General features: G+C 47.7%; 1 protein-coding gene across 4 annotated transcripts in view; it reads left to right on the plus strand.

Annotated features, from left to right (window-relative positions):
* Positions 1–20,539, plus strand: part of LOC118234509 (receptor-type tyrosine-protein phosphatase U-like) — a 135,210-nt gene extending 114,671 nt beyond the window's left edge. For 3 of the 4 annotated variants that reach the window (XM_035431086.1, XM_035431089.1, XM_035431090.1), the window contains 12 exons: positions 3,651–3,668; positions 6,318–6,354; positions 7,447–7,544; positions 9,109–9,225; positions 9,562–9,716; positions 10,519–10,654; positions 12,003–12,152; positions 12,627–12,950; positions 14,669–14,794; positions 17,582–17,739; positions 19,962–20,097; positions 20,306–20,539. In XM_035431086.1, coding sequence (XP_035286977.1) covers positions 3,651–3,668; positions 6,318–6,354; positions 7,447–7,544; positions 9,109–9,225; positions 9,562–9,716; positions 10,519–10,654; positions 12,003–12,152; positions 12,627–12,950; positions 14,669–14,794; positions 17,582–17,739; positions 19,962–20,097; positions 20,306–20,368 — 1,518 coding nt within the window. In that variant the 3' untranslated portion in view covers positions 20,369–20,539. The remainder of the gene's footprint in view (positions 1–3,650; positions 3,669–6,317; positions 6,355–7,446; positions 7,545–9,108; positions 9,226–9,561; positions 9,717–10,518; positions 10,655–12,002; positions 12,153–12,626; positions 12,951–14,668; positions 14,795–17,581; positions 17,740–19,961; positions 20,098–20,305) is intronic. The other variant, XM_035431088.1, reaches the window with a different exon arrangement.
* The last annotated feature ends 454 nt before the right edge of the window (positions 20,540–20,993 follow it).

Raw genomic sequence — 20,993 nt, forward strand, 5'->3', positions numbered from 1 at the left:
CAACAGTTTAAGCACGGGTGTGGAAATGCTTTCACATATGCGCTGTGCTGCTGCCGAACTGACCTGTAAGCACTCTCCATTAAACTCTGTATGAAAAAAAAAAAAATTGTTTTCACCCACTTAAGTAAATTTATGAACAGTGTTTTTTTTTCTTTTTTTTTTTCTCTCTTTTCAAAGTTTGTGCTCATTAAACCAAACCACAGAGCCTACCATTTTCATCATTTGTCTCCTGGCTCCAAGTCAGCATTGGTTTGGCTTATATATTGTGTACTCACAGACATTAATAAGCTCTCTTCTTCACAAAAAAAAAAATGCGAAACCACAAATTCATCATAAACTAAAATAAATGGCCTTCCTAAATTGGTTGCTGGTTTAAACATCCATGCAGAGAAAGCTATATTCTTTGAACCAAGAGTGTTTTGTCCTGGAAAAAATTGCAGATATTAATGGTTTATGCAGTTATTTTTTGTTGTTACGATTATACCACGCTCCGCACATAGCCTTGGCTACTGCACAACATCAGTCATCGTTTAGACCTACGTTTGGTTGTAGGCTACACAAACCGTTTGTGATTACCTCAAACATAATCTGACTTATTGTAGCGCACAAGGCTACGCTCTTTGTAGTGAAATTTCACTGTTTTTTAACGCATTTCCTTTGAGTAATTAAAAAAAATAATGTTATTGCGCCGGTTCTCTCCTACATTTCAGCTTAGTTCTAACATTTTGTGTCCACCATTGCTCTCAAGAGGCGGCTATACTAGCCTAGCAGGAACCGAGGTGGCTGGCTAGCTAAAATGAATTAATTGCGAAAATTGCGTAACTGAAACTGGAAACCCGGCAACCAGTTAGAAAAGAAATGTGCTAAAAACTGCAATGGAAAGTAGCCATTAGCCAGGTTCAAATGAATACAAAATATATAGCCCTGCAATGTAGTGCATGTTTATGACGTGATATTACTATGTTATAAGCAAGATTGTAGGTTACAACCAGTAAGCTTTAAAAGCTAGCAAGGAAACAATTTGCTTATGATTGGTATATGTCCTTAGCTAGCCAGCTAGCAAGTACGCATTGGAAGCATTATTATAGTTGTGAAATAAGCAGCTTGTTATAGTTACCTATTTCACAAACAATTCATTTTGAGTTTGACGATAAAGTGCTATTAATTCAATTGGCCTCCCTGAAGAAACCCACTTCACAGAGGCAGCCATTTCAGTGGAGTCACTAGATGAGTTCTGAGAACTTCTGACCATTCTGACCAAGGCTGTTTTTCTCAAGAATGAACCAAACTTTTTTCTCCATTTAAGAGACATTCAGCGTTCAGTTCCATTACATTATCATTAGCCAGTAGCTAGCCTATGCAATGATATTCATTCACGACCCTAACTTGTTCGGTGAACACGTAACCAGATCCCTCATAAAAGGATTGATTTGGATATTCTCCACATTTCAACGCATCAACAAAAATATATGGTCCGGTTAATTCCCTGCCTTTCTTCCGTTTCTTTTCGAAAGGACACAGCGTAAACACAGTCTGCTCAACTTTGTCATTTTAATGAAATAAAGACAGATGTATGTGGGTCTGAGAAATCAATTTTCAGTATTGCTACATCATCGGTACATCAATTCATCACTCTGGGCTACTGCAGTGCAAGCAGAGACTTAATGTTCAGTCAGCAGTTTGCTAGTCAAGTCTCTGAGTTGTTGTTTTATTAAACTGGATGTTTCTGATGCTCCAGCGGACATCGCTTTAATGCCTGTAGTCCATCCTTTATTGTAGCCCAGTCTGGTAAGCTATCTACGGAGGAATATTTAATTTTTGAAATCACGTAGGCCCACCCTGCTAGCTATTATGGAACCGACTCACTACATTCCGCCATCAACATTACAGTGATGGGGGGCCCCTGGGGGGGTACTGCTACCGTTGACACCACAATGACCTTCCAGAATCAGAAGGTCTTCCAAGATTGTTAGATCACCATACTTTTGATCACAAAATAGGCCAGATTAGCCGAAGGAAAATCTGTTAGGTACATAGCGGGCAAGTCTGTTAAGTAGGCTACACAGGCTATTAATGTTTTCACTGTTATAAAGTCTATGTGGCAGTGCATGCTCGGGATTTGGGAGCCCCCTTATCGGGCACCCCGGTGTCACCGCACCTCCTGCACCTCCCCAAACTTCGCTTGTGCTGGGTTCCCTTTTTAGGCTGGACTGCAACAGCGGGGCCTGCCCTACAAACGCAAATGTCTGTGACTGACTGACTGACTGACTGAGTGATGAAGTTACACCATTGGTCGCCCGATTAATGAAGTTACACCATTGGTCGGCCCGAGTAATGAAGTTACACCATTGGTCGGCCGAGTTATGAAGTTACACCATTGGTCGGCCGAGTTATGATGTCACACCATTGGTCGGCCGGATCACGTGTGTTAGGTCCTGCCATATACTAGGTTTTAACTTGGTCTTGTTCCTTTCTAACTTGACTTTTTGCCCCTAGCGTGGTTGCACGATTCTTCTTCTGGTGGCCAGTCCTCCTCCCGCTTCTTTTTGTGACTTCTCGTGTTTTTGTAACTTTTTTAGAAAAAAAAGAAAAGACCTCTGCACAAACACCCCTTCCCTGAGACACGGGCAGATAAAGAGATAGGTCTCTAACTCGCGGAGTCTGGAAGGACAGGATTCAGTTGGTACCAATGAGAACAAACGGAGTTTAAGTCATCGTGATTGATCAGCAAAGCAGTTTACTGCTGTGGCTGGCAAAAGGTCCTGGTGATGCCTCTTGTGCGCACTGAGTCTGTTATCTGTGTTCGTACTTTAAAAAAAAAAAACATTTTTTTTAGCTTTTTCACCCAGCAAAAGCACCCAGGAACCAAGCAGAGAAAGAAAAAAATCACTAAAGAATACAATAATCCTTTTCAGGAGACAGAACACACACACAGAACAAACACACAGTCATGCACAAACATGCTCGAATAATCCCTCGCTTGCTCATCAGCATCTGCGCTTTTTGGCAAAAGAACTTGGAGTCAAATATGATGAACGTGACGAAATGTAGTCAAATGAATGGAAAAGGCAAGTCTGGTTTGAAAGAATAGAAAAGAAGTACAACCCCAATTCCAAAAAAGTTGGAACGGTAAATGAAATGCAAATTAAAAAAGAAAGCAGTAATTTGTAAATTTACTTTGACTTGTATTCAAACAAAAACAGTATAAAGACAAGGTATTTCATGTTTTACCTAATCAACTTCATTGTTTTTTGAAGATATACGTTTGTTCTGATAATTTATTTTAAAAAATGGTAAACACTCGACTGTCCCAACTTTTTTGGAATTGGGGTTGTACAAAAGGACAAATTTTGTCCTGGAAGGTCATGGTTTATGATCCCCAGAAAGGGCACTGCTGTTGTTAAGCATATGGTGGCACTTCAATATGACTATTCCTGTGAAAATATAAATTTGGTACCCCAGCATGGACACAAGAACACCGAATGTTCCAAAGGTCAAAGGTTAACCGAAAGCCGTCCATAACCAACGAGTCCCTGTTTCCTTCTGTCTTTAGTGATGACTCTTATTAGATGTTAATCTCTTCCTCTGTTCTATTTTCCTATTTCCTTTACTCCTTCCCTCCTCTCCCACTCCTCCTGTGGACTTTTTAGATTCGGATAAACAGGGAAGTAAGTATTCTACTGCTTTTTCTTCCTTCCTGTCCTCTGTGTACTTCCTCTTTCTCTGTCTCCACTCCTCTCCTCTGCTTGCCTGTGGATACCTCTCCGTTTCTGGGCCTGTCCAATGAGCTTTAATCCGGACTGTGGTATAATCCTGAAGTTAAACTGTACTGCTAAGTATGTTTAGACTTTTATCCAGGTTTTTATCTGGAATAACGTTTGAACTGGAGAGCGTTTTTTAAACTTGAACGAGGTTTAACCTCAAATGTTTTAGATCAAAGTTTATGCTGTGATGCGACTTAGCTAGAAGTGGGGCTATGTTTGAGTGTGTTGTAAACTGGATGAAGTTTGAATTTGGGTTGGGTTTTCATATTTGGTAAGAAATGAATCAGGTGTGTTTTTTTTTTTATGGCTGAGAGATTCGGGGGGGGGGGGAGCCTGAGGCAGAGCTTGGGGGCAACATCTGGTTGTTCTTTGCCACCTCCTCTTTAATTTTACCATTGCTCCACCGCAATATTCAGTTGGGTGCATTTCTCACACCCACGGGAAGGTATGCATATTGTACGCACATAATATAATATCTATATAAGGTCACTTTTTTTTAAAAAGGGCTTAAAGCCTACTTTGTTCGAGCTTTGCGCGAACACGAGAGGAGATCAAGGGCGAACCCGGGAATTAAAAACGTAGACCTCCTTTGTCACGTGGGGGCAACATGCGCACGGGCGGAGGAGAGGAGGGGAGGGGAGGGGAGCTGCGAACGCCGTCGATCCGAGGTGCCGGGAGCGAGACAGAAGCCGTAAACGTAAACGAGGGGTCAGGCGTCGCTCGGGCGGCGTCTGAGGCGTCGAGGCGTGGGCTTGGGGTGCGTCCCCCTTGCGGGAGCGCGGAGCGCGTCTGTTCGCGCGCGCGTGCGTGCGTGTGCCCGTGCGTTTCTGTTTCCTTACATCTCGTCCCGGACTAACGCCTTCAGGGCGCGGCCTCGCCCGTCGCTGGGAAGGCCTGGTTGCCTTGGCGACACCCCAGAAGCCAGGCGGTGTTCTGCGTAGGCCTCCTGCGGGTCAGAGGATTATGGGATGGAATTTTTTTTGGTGGGATGCCCTGGCGCGTCACATGGTCCGTCATTGCTTTTTGAAAGTGAAGGCCGCGTGTAGAATTTTCTGTCCTTTTTTTCTGTTTTTTTTTTTTTTGTTTTCTGGTCTTTTTTCGCTTCACGGGGTGACAATAGAGTGGAAAAACGTTTGGAAGTGAACCCAGAACAACCCAAAAAAAGGGGGAATGGGGAGGATGTGCCGCCTCCCAGTACACTTGTCTTTTTAGCTGCAGGACTGTCTCTCCCAGGCCCCTAGCAAAAAAAAAAAAGAAGAAAAAAAAATCCCTCTTTCCACAGCTCAGCCTGTGAGACAGAAGTTTCCAGAAACATCCACACACCTCCGTCAGCCTGATGAACTTTTCTGGGAAAAGGCTTTTCCGGAGTCAAGCTGATCCACAAATGATGTGCAAAATGTGTTTCTGTCCTCAGCAGTGAAGCTAAATGAATGTATCAGACAGGCTGTAACCTGACATTACTGCTTTCCGTTATTGGCATTTAAATTTCAATGCAGTTTTAATGTTTTATTTTTTTAAAGACATTAAATATATAAGACGTTGTTTTTGACCAGAATCATGAATTTTCGAATCAACCTGACATTAATGTGTGCTGGGGAATTTAAATACACAGAGAATTTTAAATGCACAAAGAAAGCATTTATTGAGTAAAATGTGTATGAAACCTTTACTGCCCCTGAGTTTGACTGAAATGGGTTTTCTACAATAACCTAAGCATAGCCATAAACATAATAAGATTGGCAATTCAGCATTCAATATTCAGAATGGAAATAGTGCATACAAAATATTATGAAAAGCATATATATTTATCTCATGAGCACACTACTCAGACAGGTCTACGATGCCTTCTGACAGGTCACCTGAAAACTTGCTACTTTCTTTAATTACTTGGCTGAGTTAAAAAATTTTATTTATTTTTTTTGTCAGAAACAGCACTTCAGCGCTGTATGCAAATGTGAACCTGCTCTGAACAAAAATAATAGAGCAACAGTAAAAAAAATTTTTTTTTTTTTTTAAAAAGATCCCCTAGATTGTCTTGATTGAATTGCATGTGACCTGAAATACAACCAGTTTAAGGGCATTGCAGTTCAATAAATGTTTTGTCTCCACCTTCTCAATCTTAATCTTGTGTTCTAATGCTGTTAATGAAATATAATAAAAGAACACAGCTTAAAACATATTTAATGAATCGGGGAATGCCATGGTACTGCATTTATGCAACCTTTAGTTACAGTTTAGGAATGAAGGAATGGGCATTTGGGAGTGAAGGAATGATAATAATGTAGTTATTTTCCCACCTTTAGCACTTGCGGTGTTTGGTATGTCAGCATAGTACATGGACAGCCCTTCTGTATTAATATGGAGAGTACTGTGTATTCTATATAGTAATGAACTGGAGGGAAACAATCATTTGAAATAAGTTGTTCAGAGTACAACCCAGTTCAGTTGTTAACAGCAGAATAGCGAGTGGGAGGGAGAGAGAGAAAGAGAGAGATAGAGTGAGAGAGAAAGAGATGACATATTCATGAACATATTGTGCTTCCTTCCTTGTAGGGTTACCAACGCTCCAATCACTTCATTGCTACTCAGGGTAAGTACTTGAGGTGTGTGTGGATGTGTGTGTGTGTGTGTCTGTGTATGCGTGTGCATACTTGGGTGTGTATGTGTGTGTATGTATGCGTGTGTGTGTGTGTGTGCATGATTGTGTGTGTGTATGCATATGTGTATGCGTGTTTGTATGTCGGTGTGTGCATGTGTGTCCGTGTATGTGTGTGTGTGTGTGTGTGTATGCTTGTGCATACTTGGGTGTGTATGTGTGTGTATGTATGCGTGTGTGTGTGTGTGTGTGTGCATGATCGTGTGTGTATGCATATGTGTATGCGTGTTTGTATGTCGGTGTGTGCATGTATGTGTGTGTATGTGTGTGTGTGTGTGTGTGTTTGTGTGTATGTATGTGCATGATTGTGTGTGTATGTGTGTGTGTATGCGTGTTTGTATGCCGGTGTGTGCGTGTGTGTGTCCGTGTATGTGTGCATGTGTTTGTGTATGTGTCTGTGCGAGCGTGTGTGTGTGTGCGTGTGTGTGCATGTGTTTGTGTATGTGTCTGTGCGAGCGTGTGTGTGTGTGCATGTGTTTGTGTATGTTTCTGTGCGAGCGTGTGTGTGTGTGCGTGTGTGTGCATGTGTTTGTGTATGTGTCTGTGCGAGCGTGTGTGTGTGTGCGTGTGTTTGTGTATGTGTATGTGTCTGTGCGAGTGTGTGTGTGTGCATGTGTCTGTATCTGTGTGATCGTGTGTGTGTGTGTGTGTGCATGTGTCTGTGTATATGTCTGTGCGAGCGTGTGTATGTGTGCATGTGTTTGTGTATGTGTCTGTGCGAGCGTGTGTGTGTGCATGTGTCTGTGTGAGCGTGTGTGTGTGTGTGTGCGCATGTGTCTGTGTATATGTCTGTGCGAGCGTGTGTGTGTGAGAGAGGGAGAGAGTGAAAAAGAGAGAGTCTGTTACTGTATTAGGGTGGTCTACTTGATGAGTAGGCTTATGTGCTTATCGATTCCCCCCCCCCCCCCCCCCCTCGGGTAATGAAGCCTCGGTGCTCTGTATCTGTGCATGGCGGTGCTGAGATGATTGCAGCCGCTGAAGGTGACTCAGCCGTAACTCTTCCTCCGCCACCCTCGTCTCCCTCAGGGCCGAGGCCGGACATGCTCTACGACTTCTGGAGGATGGTCTGGCAGGAGAACTGCTACAGCATCGTCATGATCACCAAGCTGGCGGAGGTGGGCAGGGTGAGTCCCCCCCGTCGCCTCGCCCCCTGACCTTTGCCCCCTCACCTCTGACCCTCTGAGGGCCTATTCAGTTTGGGGTGATCAGTAGTTTGTTTATTGTTTGTTTATTTGGATCCCCATTATTTGCCAGGAAGGTAGCAGCTACTCTTCCTGGGGTCCACACACAACAAAAAACATAACATATATAACAAGACACATAACATATGTAACAAGTCTCGATAAAAACAGACTTGTTTTTATTATTTTACCTTATCGCTGTAGTGGCGGTTCGTCGCCTGATATCGGCTTGATGTGTTGAGGGTTTTTCCCCCCTCTCCTCTTACAGTATTTCTCATCCCTTATCGCATCATCATCCGCCACACCAATCGTCATCCACCTGTCACCTGGCGACTTGCAATTTTCACCTTCCTGGAACCAATGGCTGTTAGCCAGCAATGATATAAGGCATGACATTGATTCAGGGAAGGGAGGTCTCAGACATGCTAAGTCTAAATATGAAGCTTTTTTTTTTCCTGTCGATTAAATAAAATGGCGTGAAGTGGAATTTAGTTGCTGACCGCTCTTGTACCGTCTCCTCTTCATGCTTGTGCACGAGCCGGTTTATGTGGATGAAATAAAGTACGGTTAGCTGTGAATAAACACTGCTTATAGGCAGTAAATTTAGTTGTGCGTCCTCTTTGTAAAGCTAGCAGGGTTAGCTGTGACCGTGCACTGCAGTAAATGCGGCAAGAACAGTATCCGCTGTTCAAAAATAGCTGTCGGGTGTAAGTGCATAATATTGTTTAGAGGTGTAGTAAAGAGAGAGAATGCTCTTTAAAGTTTGGGCGGATAACGGTGCGCGTGTACTGCTTCTCACGCCGCGGCTGTTCGAGAGTGAGAGAACGCGCTGTTTGAGGCCAGAGCGGTCATATCTGTGAGTGCGCGCTGTTTAGAGCCGCTGCAGTTCGCATCGAGCGTTCATAGTTAGCATATTCACCCGTCTCCAGCTACCGCCCGCCGCAGCTCCATCAGCCTGGCGCTCCGTGAACTCAATTTACATTTCAGGCTTTTAGCACAAACTCCAGGGCCAGAACAACCGGCTGACTTTTTTAACAGTACGTGCGATCGATTTTTACCCCGCTGGATATTTACGTACTGGAGTGCCAAAGGTCAAGTTTAGGTCAAGTGCTGTGCTCTGCGGTACCACAGCTGTGCTGTACCTGGGAATGCAACCCACGTATTTTGAGTTAAAAGGCCAGTTCCCTAACCAGTATACAGTACATGTGTACGCTGTTTTTTAATGCCACTGCATTTATAAGGTCCAGTTCATTTTAATTAATACTTGTAATTGTGCGTTGAATCACTGCTTACTTTGTTTGTTTGGTGCCTCCTTTTCCATCTTATTCTTGCCCGTTTGCTGAACCCATGCCTCTGATCTGGTCCCTGCCCTTTGGGTTTTGTTGGGTGGGGTAGTGGTTAGGGAACTGGGCTTGCAAAACCTAGAGGTTGCCGGTTTGATTCCCAGGTGAGAGGCTTGGTGAATTTCCAGGGTCAGGAGGTGTAACGCTGTGCTGTCATTGGCCAGATGAAAAGCTGCAAGTACTGGCCGGACGACAGCGAGGTGTACGGCGACATCAAGATCAGCCTGCTGAAGACCGAGACGCTGGCGGAGTACATCGTGCGCTCCTTCAGCCTGGAGAGGGTGAGGCTACCCCCTTCCCCCGGTCTTCCTCCTCCTCCTCCACCCCTCCTCCTCTTCCCTCCCCTCCACCCCTCTTCCTCCCCCTCCTCCTCCTCCACCCCTCCTCCCCTTCCCCTCCTCCCCCTCCTCCTCTTCCTCCTCCCCTTCCTCTTCCTTCTCCCCCTCCACCCCTCTTCCTCCTCCTCTTCCTCCACCACCCCTCTTCATCCCCCTCCTCCTTCTCCTCCCCCCACCTCCTCCCCCTCCCCTCCTCTGTTGTTCTCTGCCGGGAGCCGTCGCCGGAGTGACCCGGCTTCGGTGCCTGGCTAACCGCCCGTCCCTGCGTTGTCACGGCAGCGGGGCTTCGCGGGCAAGCACGAGGTGCGGCAGTTCCACTTCACGGCCTGGCCGGAGCACGGCGTCCCCGCCCACGCCACGGGGCTGCTGGCCTTCCTCCGCCGCGTGAAGAACTCCACGCCGGCCGACGCCGGCCCCGTGGTGGTCCACTGCAGGTGAGCCGTCCCCGCCAGCGCGCGGCCAGCCTTCTGCCACAAAATGGCCGCCGTGCCTCACCCAGGTGGGTGCTACACATTGGTGGTGGGTGAGGTGAGTTCCCACTCTTCACTGTAAAGCACTTTGAGCATTCGGAAAAGTGCTATATATGTATTTTTTTTTTTAAATGTAAGGATCTATATTGCCGACTATTTTCTACGGAAAGTAGCTGAGTCGCTAGATGATGTCATACGTTAATTTGCATATGTATGACGTCACCACGTAGTCATTTGCATAATTAAAAAAAAAAACGTATGTTAAAGCCACACACGGCGACAGGTATAGTGTAGGTTTTGTGTCTGCCTGCCCTCCGATGACGTTGGCCGAGCTGCGTGGTATCTGCCAGATCTGTGGAACATCTACTTCCGTGTAATCACAGCGGCTGATTCTACGTAGGCCCATCATTGCTTTTATAAACGTGGGCAACGCTAGAGCACTAGGAAAGGCAGACGTGACGTCATTCACAAATCGTGGAAAGGTGATTTTTGCTGTTGCTCGACAACGAGAATGGAGGTTGTCAAAGTTGCGAGAAGTCGCCAAAGTTGTCGCTAGTCGCTCGATAAGGTTTTTAGTCGCTAGGGAAGGTCAAACAGTCGCTAAATCTAGTGACAAAGTCGCTAAATTGGCAACACTGCAGGTGAGTCCTTCGCCATTGTTTTTTTCCATCCGCGGTGCGCCACCCTACCCATAAGGCACCCCTGTCCTCTGCGGACGTCCGTAGGCTGAAGGCTCAAACCCCCCCCCCCCCTTCCGTCCATACAGCGCAGGGGCTGGCAGGACAGGCTGCTACATCGTTCTGGACGTGATGCTGGACATGGCGGAGTGCGAGGGCGTGGTCGACATCTACAACTGCGTCAGGACCCTCTGCTCGCGACGCATCAACATGATCCAGACCGAGGTGAGCGGGCGAGCGAGCGGGCGAGCCGGGGAGACAGGCGCACATGAGGGAGAGAGGGAAGGAGGGAGGGAGGGAGAGAGAGAGAGAGAGTGAGAGAGAGAGCGAGAGAGAGAGAGAGAGGGTAGCGAGAAAGAGGAGAGTGAGAGAGAGTGAGAGAGAGATAGAGGGTAGAGGGAGAGAGAGGGAGAGAGAGAGAGGCAGACACGCACTTTCTTTCACACTGGAAAATAAAAACAAAATTCAAATTAATCGCTCTTGAAATTTGTATGTTTGTGTCTATTTTGCTCGGAATTGAAAGGTTTTTTTTCTGACATTCAAGTGCGTGGAGCTCATTTTCCGCGCCAAATTGTCTGTACATAAACAGATAGCTCTTTATATGGTAATTTAATTCCTATCTTCCAGTGTTGCTTTATTGGTTTAAATGCTCTAAGCGTGCACTTTAGTGTAGGTGGGTGTTTCATTCAGAAAGAAAGGGAGCATTCAAATTCAAACTCGTCGGCACTTTGGGATTTTGGTATGTAAAAACATTTAACAGAAGTGTGCTAATTGCAAGTTTGAAAATAGAGATGCAACATTAAACACACATATATATATATAGATTCATATTGTATTCACACATACTACCTATCTCTTTTAATGGAAGTGACAAAGAATTATTATTTAAATGAAAAGTAAACGCATTTTAACAAAATATGTTCTCCTGGGAAAACTGAACAAACCTCTCTGTTTCTCTCATTCTGGCCTGCATTCCGTGTCACTGTGCGTTAAATTGAAGCGAAATTTCAGTTTCAGTTGAAGTAGGCCTGGTGTTGCAGCTGCGTCTTCTGCCCTGAGTGATCGGTGACATACGGAAGCTCAGCTGCCCCTCCACGAGTGTATTTCTAAACGTCCCAACGTTTTATCTGTAAAACTTGTTAAGCTCACTTTTCAGTTCTTTTTCCTGGGATAATTTTTTTAAATCGTGTTTACGACTGTTCTCCCTGGGTCCGCTTGGGTCTTGGGTTTAAGTTTTAAACCACTAAAGATTTTACACAGACAGTAGCTAATAAAGTTTCATTCCAAACACTCGTCGGCTTATGCATATTTAAATCTCTGTCTCCACCCCACACTTGTTAGCTTTTACATATTTAAATGTTTCCCTTTGTGTCACACTTGTTGGCTTTTGCTAATTTAAATCTTTGGCTCCCTATCTTCCTCCTGTGGTCTGTTCTCACCGTTACTTCCATTCCTCCCTGTATTCCTTTCTTCCTCCTCCCCCCCCTCCTCTCCCTCCTCCTCCTGCCTCCTCCTCTGTTCTCACTCCCACGCAATCACTCCTTATCGCCCTCCATCTGTCCCTGCCCGACAGGAGCAGTATGTTTTCATCCACGACGCCCTGCTGGAGGCCTGTCTGTGTGGGGAGACGTGCGTCCCGCTGTCCGAGTTCGGCCTCATGTACAAGGAGATGCTGATGGTGGAGCCCCAGAGTAACACCTCTCAGCTGCGTGAGGAGTTCCAGGTCAGAGGCGCACACACACACACGCAAATGTGCGCACACACATGCGCATGCAGGTGCACACACACACACACGCAAATGCATGCACACACACACACACGCACGCACGTACACACATACTCACACCCACGCACACACACATACTCACTCACACACACTCACACACACACTACATTACAGGCATTTAGCAGACACTCTTATCCAGAGAGACTTACATTTTACATGCATTATATATTTTTTTTTACTTCGCATCCATTTATACAGCTCAGGGGTACAACGGCAGTGTCCAACTCGGGAATCATGACCTATGACCTTTAGCTTACAAGCCTGGTTCCTTACTCACTATACTACACTGCCACACACACACACACACACATCAACACTCTTTCCCTCTTTCCTCTCTCCATCACACCGCTTCTCTCTCTCTCTCTCTCTCTCTCTCTCTCTCTCTTTCTCTCTCCCACTCCCTCCGGTCAGACGCTGAATTCGGTGACGCCCCACCCGGACGTGGAGGAGTGCAGCATCGCCCTGCTCCCGCGGAACCGGGAGAAGAACCGCAGCATGGACGCCCTGCCGCCGGACCGCTCGCTGGCCCTCCTGGTGACCGCCGACGGCGAGGGCGGCGGCGGCGGCGGCTACGTCAACGCCGCGCTGGCCGACAGCTTCCTGCGCCCCGCCGCCTTCGTCGTCACGCCGCACCCGCTGCCCGCCACCACCGCCGACTTCTGGCGGCTGCTCTTCGACTACGGCTGCACCTCCGTGGTCATGCTCAACCAGCTCAACCAATCGAACTCCGCCTGGGTGAGTCGCACGGGGGCGGCCGAGTCAGTCAGAGTCGTCGCGGCTGACCTTCGAACTCCGGTTCGGGGCCCCTGCACCTACCGGAAGGGTCCATGTTGGCAACTATCACAGCCTGAATTACAGCAAGCTTTAGGAGGTCCTTCACTTACGTTCAGTCAGTGCCTGGTTAAGTAGTTTTGACATTGGCTCCTCTTGCGCAGATCGTGAAATGGGGCGACATGGCTCAGGAGGTAAGAGCGATTGTCTGGCAGTCGGAGGGTTGCCGGTTCAAACCCCGGCCTGGGCGTGTCGAAGTGTCCTTGAGCAAGACACCTAATCCCTAACTGCTCTGGCGAATGAGAGGCATCAATTGTAAAGCGCTTTGGCTAAAAGCGCTATATAAATGCAGTCCATTTACCATTTACCAAATGGTCAGTCGGCAATCCCACAATCCCCTAGTCCCGATGCGATACGGGGGCTGTAGTTCAGCCGCGTTGAAGAAGCGGTACGGGAGAGACGATGCGGTGTTTTAAAATCAGTGATCTCCCCTCCCGATAGCACACTTCCTCCCCATCCCCACGGGCCGAGCATCTGAGCTCCGATTTACCACCAGCAGTTCCCTCTCTCCGCTTTTCCCCGCGTCTGTTTCATCTTTGTTTACCGCCCCCCCCCCCCCCCTTTTTTTAACTATTTATTTTCGACTTCCGTCAGCACGAGGCCGGGTTGAGGAAGAGTTTCCCCACGTAATAAAAAATTCAGTGTTCATCCGCCTCTCATAGATTACTCCTCTACAGCGCGTACATTTGGACATTCTTGGAGTTAAATTAACGTTGAACGTTTTACTGTGCAGTACAGAGCCTGATGTAGCAATAATGGCCGTTGTGTCTCCAAATCCAGCACTCCTTCTGTGAATGCGGCCTTTCATTTCCTTCTGCCGCGTCTCGAGGCTCCATTCTCGTCTTCCTCCGTCCTTCCCTCGGTGTTCATTTATTCTCTCCGTCTCCGTGTTGTCTGCGTTGGCAGACTTGGCCTTGCTCTCTCCTCCTATCTCTCCCTCCCTCTCTCGCCCACCCGTCTGAGCGTGTGTAAATATTTATCTCTCCGCGGCGCTCTGTGTCACCATGGTAATGCCTGTCCGTCTCTCTTGATTAGACCTCATCCCCCCCCCCGCTGGTCTCGTCTCTCGCTCTCTCTCTCGGCGTGTTAATGTCGCCGCCCCCCGCTCTGTTCCCATAGCCCAACGTGGTTGTGCCGCTGCCCCAGCCCTGTTCCCATTGGTTGGCATGGTTGTGGCACAGCTCCAGCTGTGTTCCCATTGGCTATCGTTATTGTGCTGCCAACCCACCTGCGTTCCCATTGGCTGGTGTGGTTGTGCCGCCACCCCAGCTGTGCTCCCATTGGCTGGTGTACGAAGCAATCAGGGACACCTGAGACATGGCCGGCGCCTTTGTATGTATGAACAGGGAATTCTGGGAGGACATCGCCTCGGCACCCCTTATGAGTGGCTATGAATCTTTATAAGCATCCATTATAGCCCTGATTTAACATGTGTCAGTATGTGCAGCAAGCCATGTATGTCACTCTGGACGAAGAGACAGTCTGTATGAATACTTCTCTTTCTTCTCCTGTTCTTCTTCTCCTCCTCTGCCATCCACCCACCCCCCTCTGCTCCTCTCTCTCTTCTGTCCACTTCTCTTCACCTCCTCCCCCCGCCCCTTTACCTCCTCCCTTCCCCGCAGCCGTGCATACAGTACTGGCCAGAGCCAGGACTGCAGCAGCACGGGCCCATGCAGGTGGAGTTCCTGTCCCGGTCGACCGATGATGACATCATCACCCGCCTGTTCCGGGTCAAGAACCTCACCCGGGTAGGTTCCCCCGAGTAGCGTCGGGTTACGTGGTTGCTTTGGACTTCCAGACTTGTAACCACAAGGTCGTATGTTCGAGTCCCATCGGCACTGCCCTTAATGAAACCCGTGGCCATGGAATTGAATCCGAGCTGCATCTGTAATGGGTATGATAAAAGATAACTGGCCGCCAAATTAATGGAAGAAGAATATATTAATAATAATCCCGCCGTCCTGAGCCAGTAGAGCTGCTGCTTTTTTAGCAGTTCTTCCCTTTGCCCGTCTCTTCTGAAGCCAACACCATAAATGATTCAGTTTGTTTCTGAAAACATTCAAAAAATGGTTCTCATCAGGATATCGAGTGTGGACTACTTGTACTAATTACATCTTTTAAAAAAAAGCCTTCATCAGCGTACTGGATGTGGGGTATGAGCGCTCTTCATTCAAAACCTCATTGACATCAAGAGCCGATGGTAAATCTTTCTTCAGAGTTACCTCAGTGGTTGGTCTAAATTAGGCCATTTATCTGAGTCTAGACATACACTGCTATCCAACCAATATATACGCATTGGGGTGATGCTCGTTTGTTTAAATAAAGCCTGCTAATCACAATTTAAAGTCGGTTCTTGGTTGCTAAAAACTACAAGTGCAGTTGTTTTGGAACTTATAAAATGCCTGGCGGAACACTTTTCCTTCCTAGATTCTGGCGGGCGAAATAGTAGTTTACTCGTGTTTGCAGACACGACTTTAAATATGAATATCTCGTTGCTAGCGAGCCAGCCAAGTTAGCTAGTTGTGTTGCTAGGCTACAGCCGGTCCTCGAGGAGGAGCCACAAATCACGGATCAGTATGAAAATGGGCAAATCAGATTTAGCCAATCAATCGTTCCAAGTTGTAGCTCTCTGTTGATTTCCCCTGAGAATTAGCTGATAGCCCACCGCATAGCAGTTACTGTCAGTGTCAGCTGCAGTGCTGTGCAGCATTCTCATTGGCTGGCCGGTGGCAATGCGCGTCCGGTCCGTGTGTATTCTCATTGGCTGGCCGCGCTGGACCGGTCACCAGGGGGACGATTTCTGACTCCGAATCGGTGAGGAAAAAGGGTTCAAACATTGTGTTCAAAAAGTAGACGCTGGAATAGGCAGAGCCCTACTCTCAGCGTTTAGGTGGTGGAGAGGAGGAATTAGAACCCCCCCCCCCACTGAGCAGCTCCCCTCCGAATGACAGCTGGGGCGGTTCGGGACTCTGTGTACCTCTGTGTTGCATTACTTCAGAGTTACCAGAGCCAAACAGAGATGCACTGTCTGCCTCGTTCCACACCACTTGCAGTGCTGCAATCCTCCCCGCCAACACCCCCCCCCCCCCCAAAAAAAAAACCACAAAGAAATATAGCCTTACACTGTAGATGTGAAAAACAAAAAACCTGCGTGCAGTAAAAAAAACAAAAAAAAATTTATTCCACTTTTTTTGTTCGAGTGCGTTTCCTGCAGACTCCTCCTGCAGGTGTAGTTATCGCGGCCGTGATTGATTTGAACACAAGCGTTTCTCTGTGTGATTTCCCTTCTCGGGCTGCTTTCAGAAACATTTTGTCCTTCCGCGGTGCGATGTGCTCAGGAAGCATGTCAGAAAATTTAAATGGGCACGCTAATGTGCGGAGAGAGGCGGCGGAACGCCCCCAGAATGTGTGTCGGAAGGCAGAGAAATGACAGCCCCATTACCGCTCACACCGCCCAGATCTCTGAATAGAACAGTGTGTGTGTGTGTGTGTGGTGTGTGTGTGTGTGTGTGTCTGAGTGCGTGTGTGTGTGTGTGTGTGTGTCTGAGTGCGTGTGTGGTGTGTGTGTGGTGTGTGTGCGTGTGTGTGAGTGTGTCTGAGTGCGTGTGTGTGAGTGCGTGTGTGTGGTGTGTGTGCGTGTCTGAGTGTTTGTGTGTTTGTGTGTGTGTGTGTGTCTGAGTGCGTGTGTTTGTGCGTCTGAGTGCGTGTGTGGTGTGTGTGTGTGTGTTTGTGTGTGTGTGTGTGGTGCGCATGTGTGGTGTGTGTGTGGTGTGTGAGCGTGTGTGTGCGCGTCTGAGTGCGTGTGTGGTATGTGTGCGTGCGTGTGTGTGTCTGAGTGCGTGTGTGGTGTGTGTGCGTGTGTGGTCTGTGTGTGGGTGTGGTGTGTGCATGGTGTATGTGTTTGTGTGTGCGACTGCGTGTGTGTGCATGCGTGCGTTCGTGTGTGCATTTGTGTGTACGTATGTGTGTGCGTGCGCGTGTGTGTATGAATGTGCGTACAGTATGTGCATTATTCTGTGTGTGTGTGTGTGTGTGGATGTGTTTACAGCATGTGCATTATTCTGTGTATCTGTGTGCGTGCATATACATTTGTGTGTGCATGAATGTGTGTACATGCATTTTATTGTTTGCGTATGTGCACTTATCTGCCTGCTGTATCCACACATAACCTGACCTCTGCCCTTTATCCTCTAACCTCCTCTCCAGTCTACCCAGAGAAAATCTATATATGAGTTTCAATAAGCCACCAGACTCTACTTCAGCTTCAATACCCTGTCATGCCATTGTTGAAGGCAGCTGCTTTTGAATATTCATAAAGCAATAAGACAGAAATATATCTCTGTAGTTCTAATTAAAATCTCCAGGCATATGTTTAATATCATTCCAACAGCTATTCACTGAGAGCCACGACATGTTGAAGGCTCGTCTGCCCGTGAAAATAAAAAGGATGATTGGCAATGAAGGAACTCTTTCCGTAGAGACAGGAAGGACGGGATCTCGCAGGCCTCTCTGGTGATTGACTGTCTCTCCGGCAGCCTCAGGAGGGCCAGCTCTTGGTGCGGCAGTTCCAGTTCCTGCGCTGGTCGGCCTACCGCGACGTTCCCGACTCCAGGAAGGCCTTCCTGAGCCTGCTGGCGCACGTGCAGACCTGGCAGAGGGAGAGCGGGGAGGGACGCATGGTGGTGCACTGCCTGTGAGTGCTGAGCACCCGAACACACACACACACACACACACACACACACACACACACACACACACACACCGCACGCACATACACACACACACACACACACACACACACCGCACGCACATACACACACACACATACACACACGCACACATACTCAAACACACACACACACACCGCACGCACATACACACACACACGCACACACACACGCGCATGCACACACACATACACACACGCGCACACATACTCAAACACACACGCGCGCGCACACACACACACACACACATACACACACACGCACACATACTCAAACACACACACACACACCGCACGCACATACACACACACGCCCACACACACGCGTGCACACACACACACACACACACACACACACATACACACACGCGCACACACACACACACACGCGCACACACACACATACACACACGCGCACACACACACACATACACACATGCGCACACATACTCAAACACACACACACACATGCCCACACACACCGCGCGCACATACACACACACACACACACACACACACATACACACACACACACACACGGCAGCTACAGCTGGAGAAAAAGTCTGTCAAAATCCAGCAATCCCAGAAACGTTATCTCCACAAAACACCACGCTGTATCACCAAGCCAATCCCCATCTTCCATATGGAAACCGTCAGCCAATCCTCTAATCCCGAGTTCATATTTTTAGCCAATCTCTACTTCCCACGCTGACATCTCTTATATTCCTTTCCAAACTGAAATGTATTGAAAATGTTCCCAAAAAACAAAAGGTCCCCACAAAGTTTGCTTGTTTATGTGTTATGTACTGTATGAATGTACATTCATGTGTCTGCTATTCTGCCCTTCCAGATACCCCTTTCACACAGAAAACTCGGGGTTGGCACCGATATTAAACACAGGTTTAACCTGCGTTTGACCCACTCAGACTATGGGTACTTTTTAATGCTAATACAGCTTGGTAGCCATAGCCAGCTGGCTAGCAAGTACAATGTAGTTTGCCATTATGCTGGCTTAACCCAGCATGTTGACTCCTGAACTGATAACCCAATGATGTGCTCCAAATCTTGCAAACGTTTTGTAAAACCTTCTAAATACATTAAAAAAATGTTTTTTATTTGGCTTTGTACTCCACCATTTTATATTTCCAATCAAACAATTCACGTGTGTTTAAGATTCTATGGCGATTTCTCATTAAATTGTATTAAACCCTTTATTTAGCCTTTAGTGTTTTTTAGTTTAGATACTTGTTTAATAGATTCTATTTTATCAAACCTCGTCCACCTCTAAGAACGTATGCAAGTTATGTCATTGGTTATTGTTTTAATATTTAATATTCACAATCATGGTTTAATTAATTTTATGAGACTGATTATACTTTTGTGCCATTTGATTGTCACATGAGGTAATATTTTCATACCTCGTGCATTCTGTGGTTCCTACTTGTGAAGATAAACGGACAGGTGATCATTATTTATCCTCACTGTTCTACGATTCGTGGAGGTGTTTTCCCCTGATCCCCTGTTCACCTGATCCAAATCCAGCTGAACGTGCGTTTCGTATGCTGAAAAAAACCACAAGCGACTAGCCTCCGGAAAAAAGCAGGAGCTGAAGACGGCTGCAGTACAGGCCTGGCACAGCATCACCAGAGGTGATACTCAGCACCCGGTGATGTCTGTGGGTCACAGAATACAAGCAGGGGTGTAGCACAGAATTCTGGGCCCTAATACATAAGCGGTCTCTGTGGGCCCCCTTCCTCTTTTGATCCATGTCTCTCACGCATCACTCCAGGCTTTTCGAGGGCCCTCCCCCCATTCGGGCCCTGGGTAGTCAGTCCCACTTTCCCCCCCCCCCCGCTACGACGCCCCTGCATACAAGCAATCATTGCATGCAAAGGACGTGTGACAAAGTGCCAAACGTGGCTAAGCGTTGTGGTGCCCTGAAATAGGGGGGCCATGCGTAAGCAGTGCTGTCATTTCTACACGGCGAAACCAAAGTGTATAAAAATACCCTTAAATGAAAGCTGTGGATGTGCACTTCATCAGAACACACATGAATTGTTTTGTTACAACTGTAATATCGTGGAGTACATAGCCAAATAAAGGGGAATGAACGCCTTTGCGTCCCAAACATTATGGAGCTCGCTGTATATTTAAACGTGCACTCTCTCGCCCCCCCCCCCCCCCCGCAGTAACGGTGGGGGCCGCAGTGGGACGTTCTGCGCCTGCGTCATGGTGCTGGAGATGCTGAGGCATCAGAAGATGGTGGACGTCTTCTACGCCGTCAAGACGCTGCGCAACTCCAAGCCCAACATGGTGGAGACTCTGGTGCGTGGCCGGGGGGAGGGGGGGGGGGGGGTGCGGTTCGTGTACGATAGAGGCTCAGGCACACACACACACACACACACACACATCGTGCCAGCAATGCCAGCCAAGCATTAGTGTTACCGTGGTTTTCGTTGCCGTGGCTGCTGATTTGAATTGATTTGAATTCCGTTGACTCGTAACTGACGGCGGTTGGCTGTGTCTCCCGTAGGAACAGTACCGGTTCTGCTACGACCTGGCGCTGGAGTACGTGGAGGGCCTCGAGGAGAGATAGCAGCTGCTCACTCCGACCCGCCCCCCCCCCCCAACCCCCTCTCCCGGCCCCAAACAGAACGAACTCTGCGTCCAATCGTCCGGCTTCTCGCTTCTCGGCGCGGTTCCCTTGTCCGGATCAACGGGATTTCGCGATGTCTAAGGCTGCAAAGAAAAAAGAAAAAAAAAACAACGGAAAAAAAATGAAAACAAGGTCACACCGTTAAACTTTAATGTGCGCCCTTCGCTGTATTTCTTTTCTGTGTGTGTGTGTGTGTGTGTGTGTCAGTTTTAACGACCTTGGCTTGTTTTTCGTGCTTACTGTTTTTCTTTCACCCCCCCGACCGTGGTGTGGGGTACAAACGGAATGAGGACTGCCTACTTCCAGGTGCTTCTCTGAGCGTCTGACCAACCGGGCAACACGTGAGGACTTCTCTGCGGCTCGAGGACCAGGCCTTTCGACTCGAAACGCCTTAGAGACAGAACATTCTGCCAAGGACGTTGCAGCGTTGTAAAAAAGCGCAGAAGATCGGGAGGAACGGCCCCGCTGGCCGCCTCCTACCCGCGTCTGGATCCCGCTTAACGAGTTTCAAAAAAAAAAAAAGCGTCTCTACGCTGGAGCCGCGGATTTGTTCGCTTGGCATGGA

Source organism: Anguilla anguilla, chromosome 8, assembly GCF_013347855.1.
Source record: "Anguilla anguilla isolate fAngAng1 chromosome 8, fAngAng1.pri, whole genome shotgun sequence".
Classification (NCBI taxonomy): Eukaryota; Metazoa; Chordata; class Actinopteri; order Anguilliformes; family Anguillidae; genus Anguilla; species Anguilla anguilla.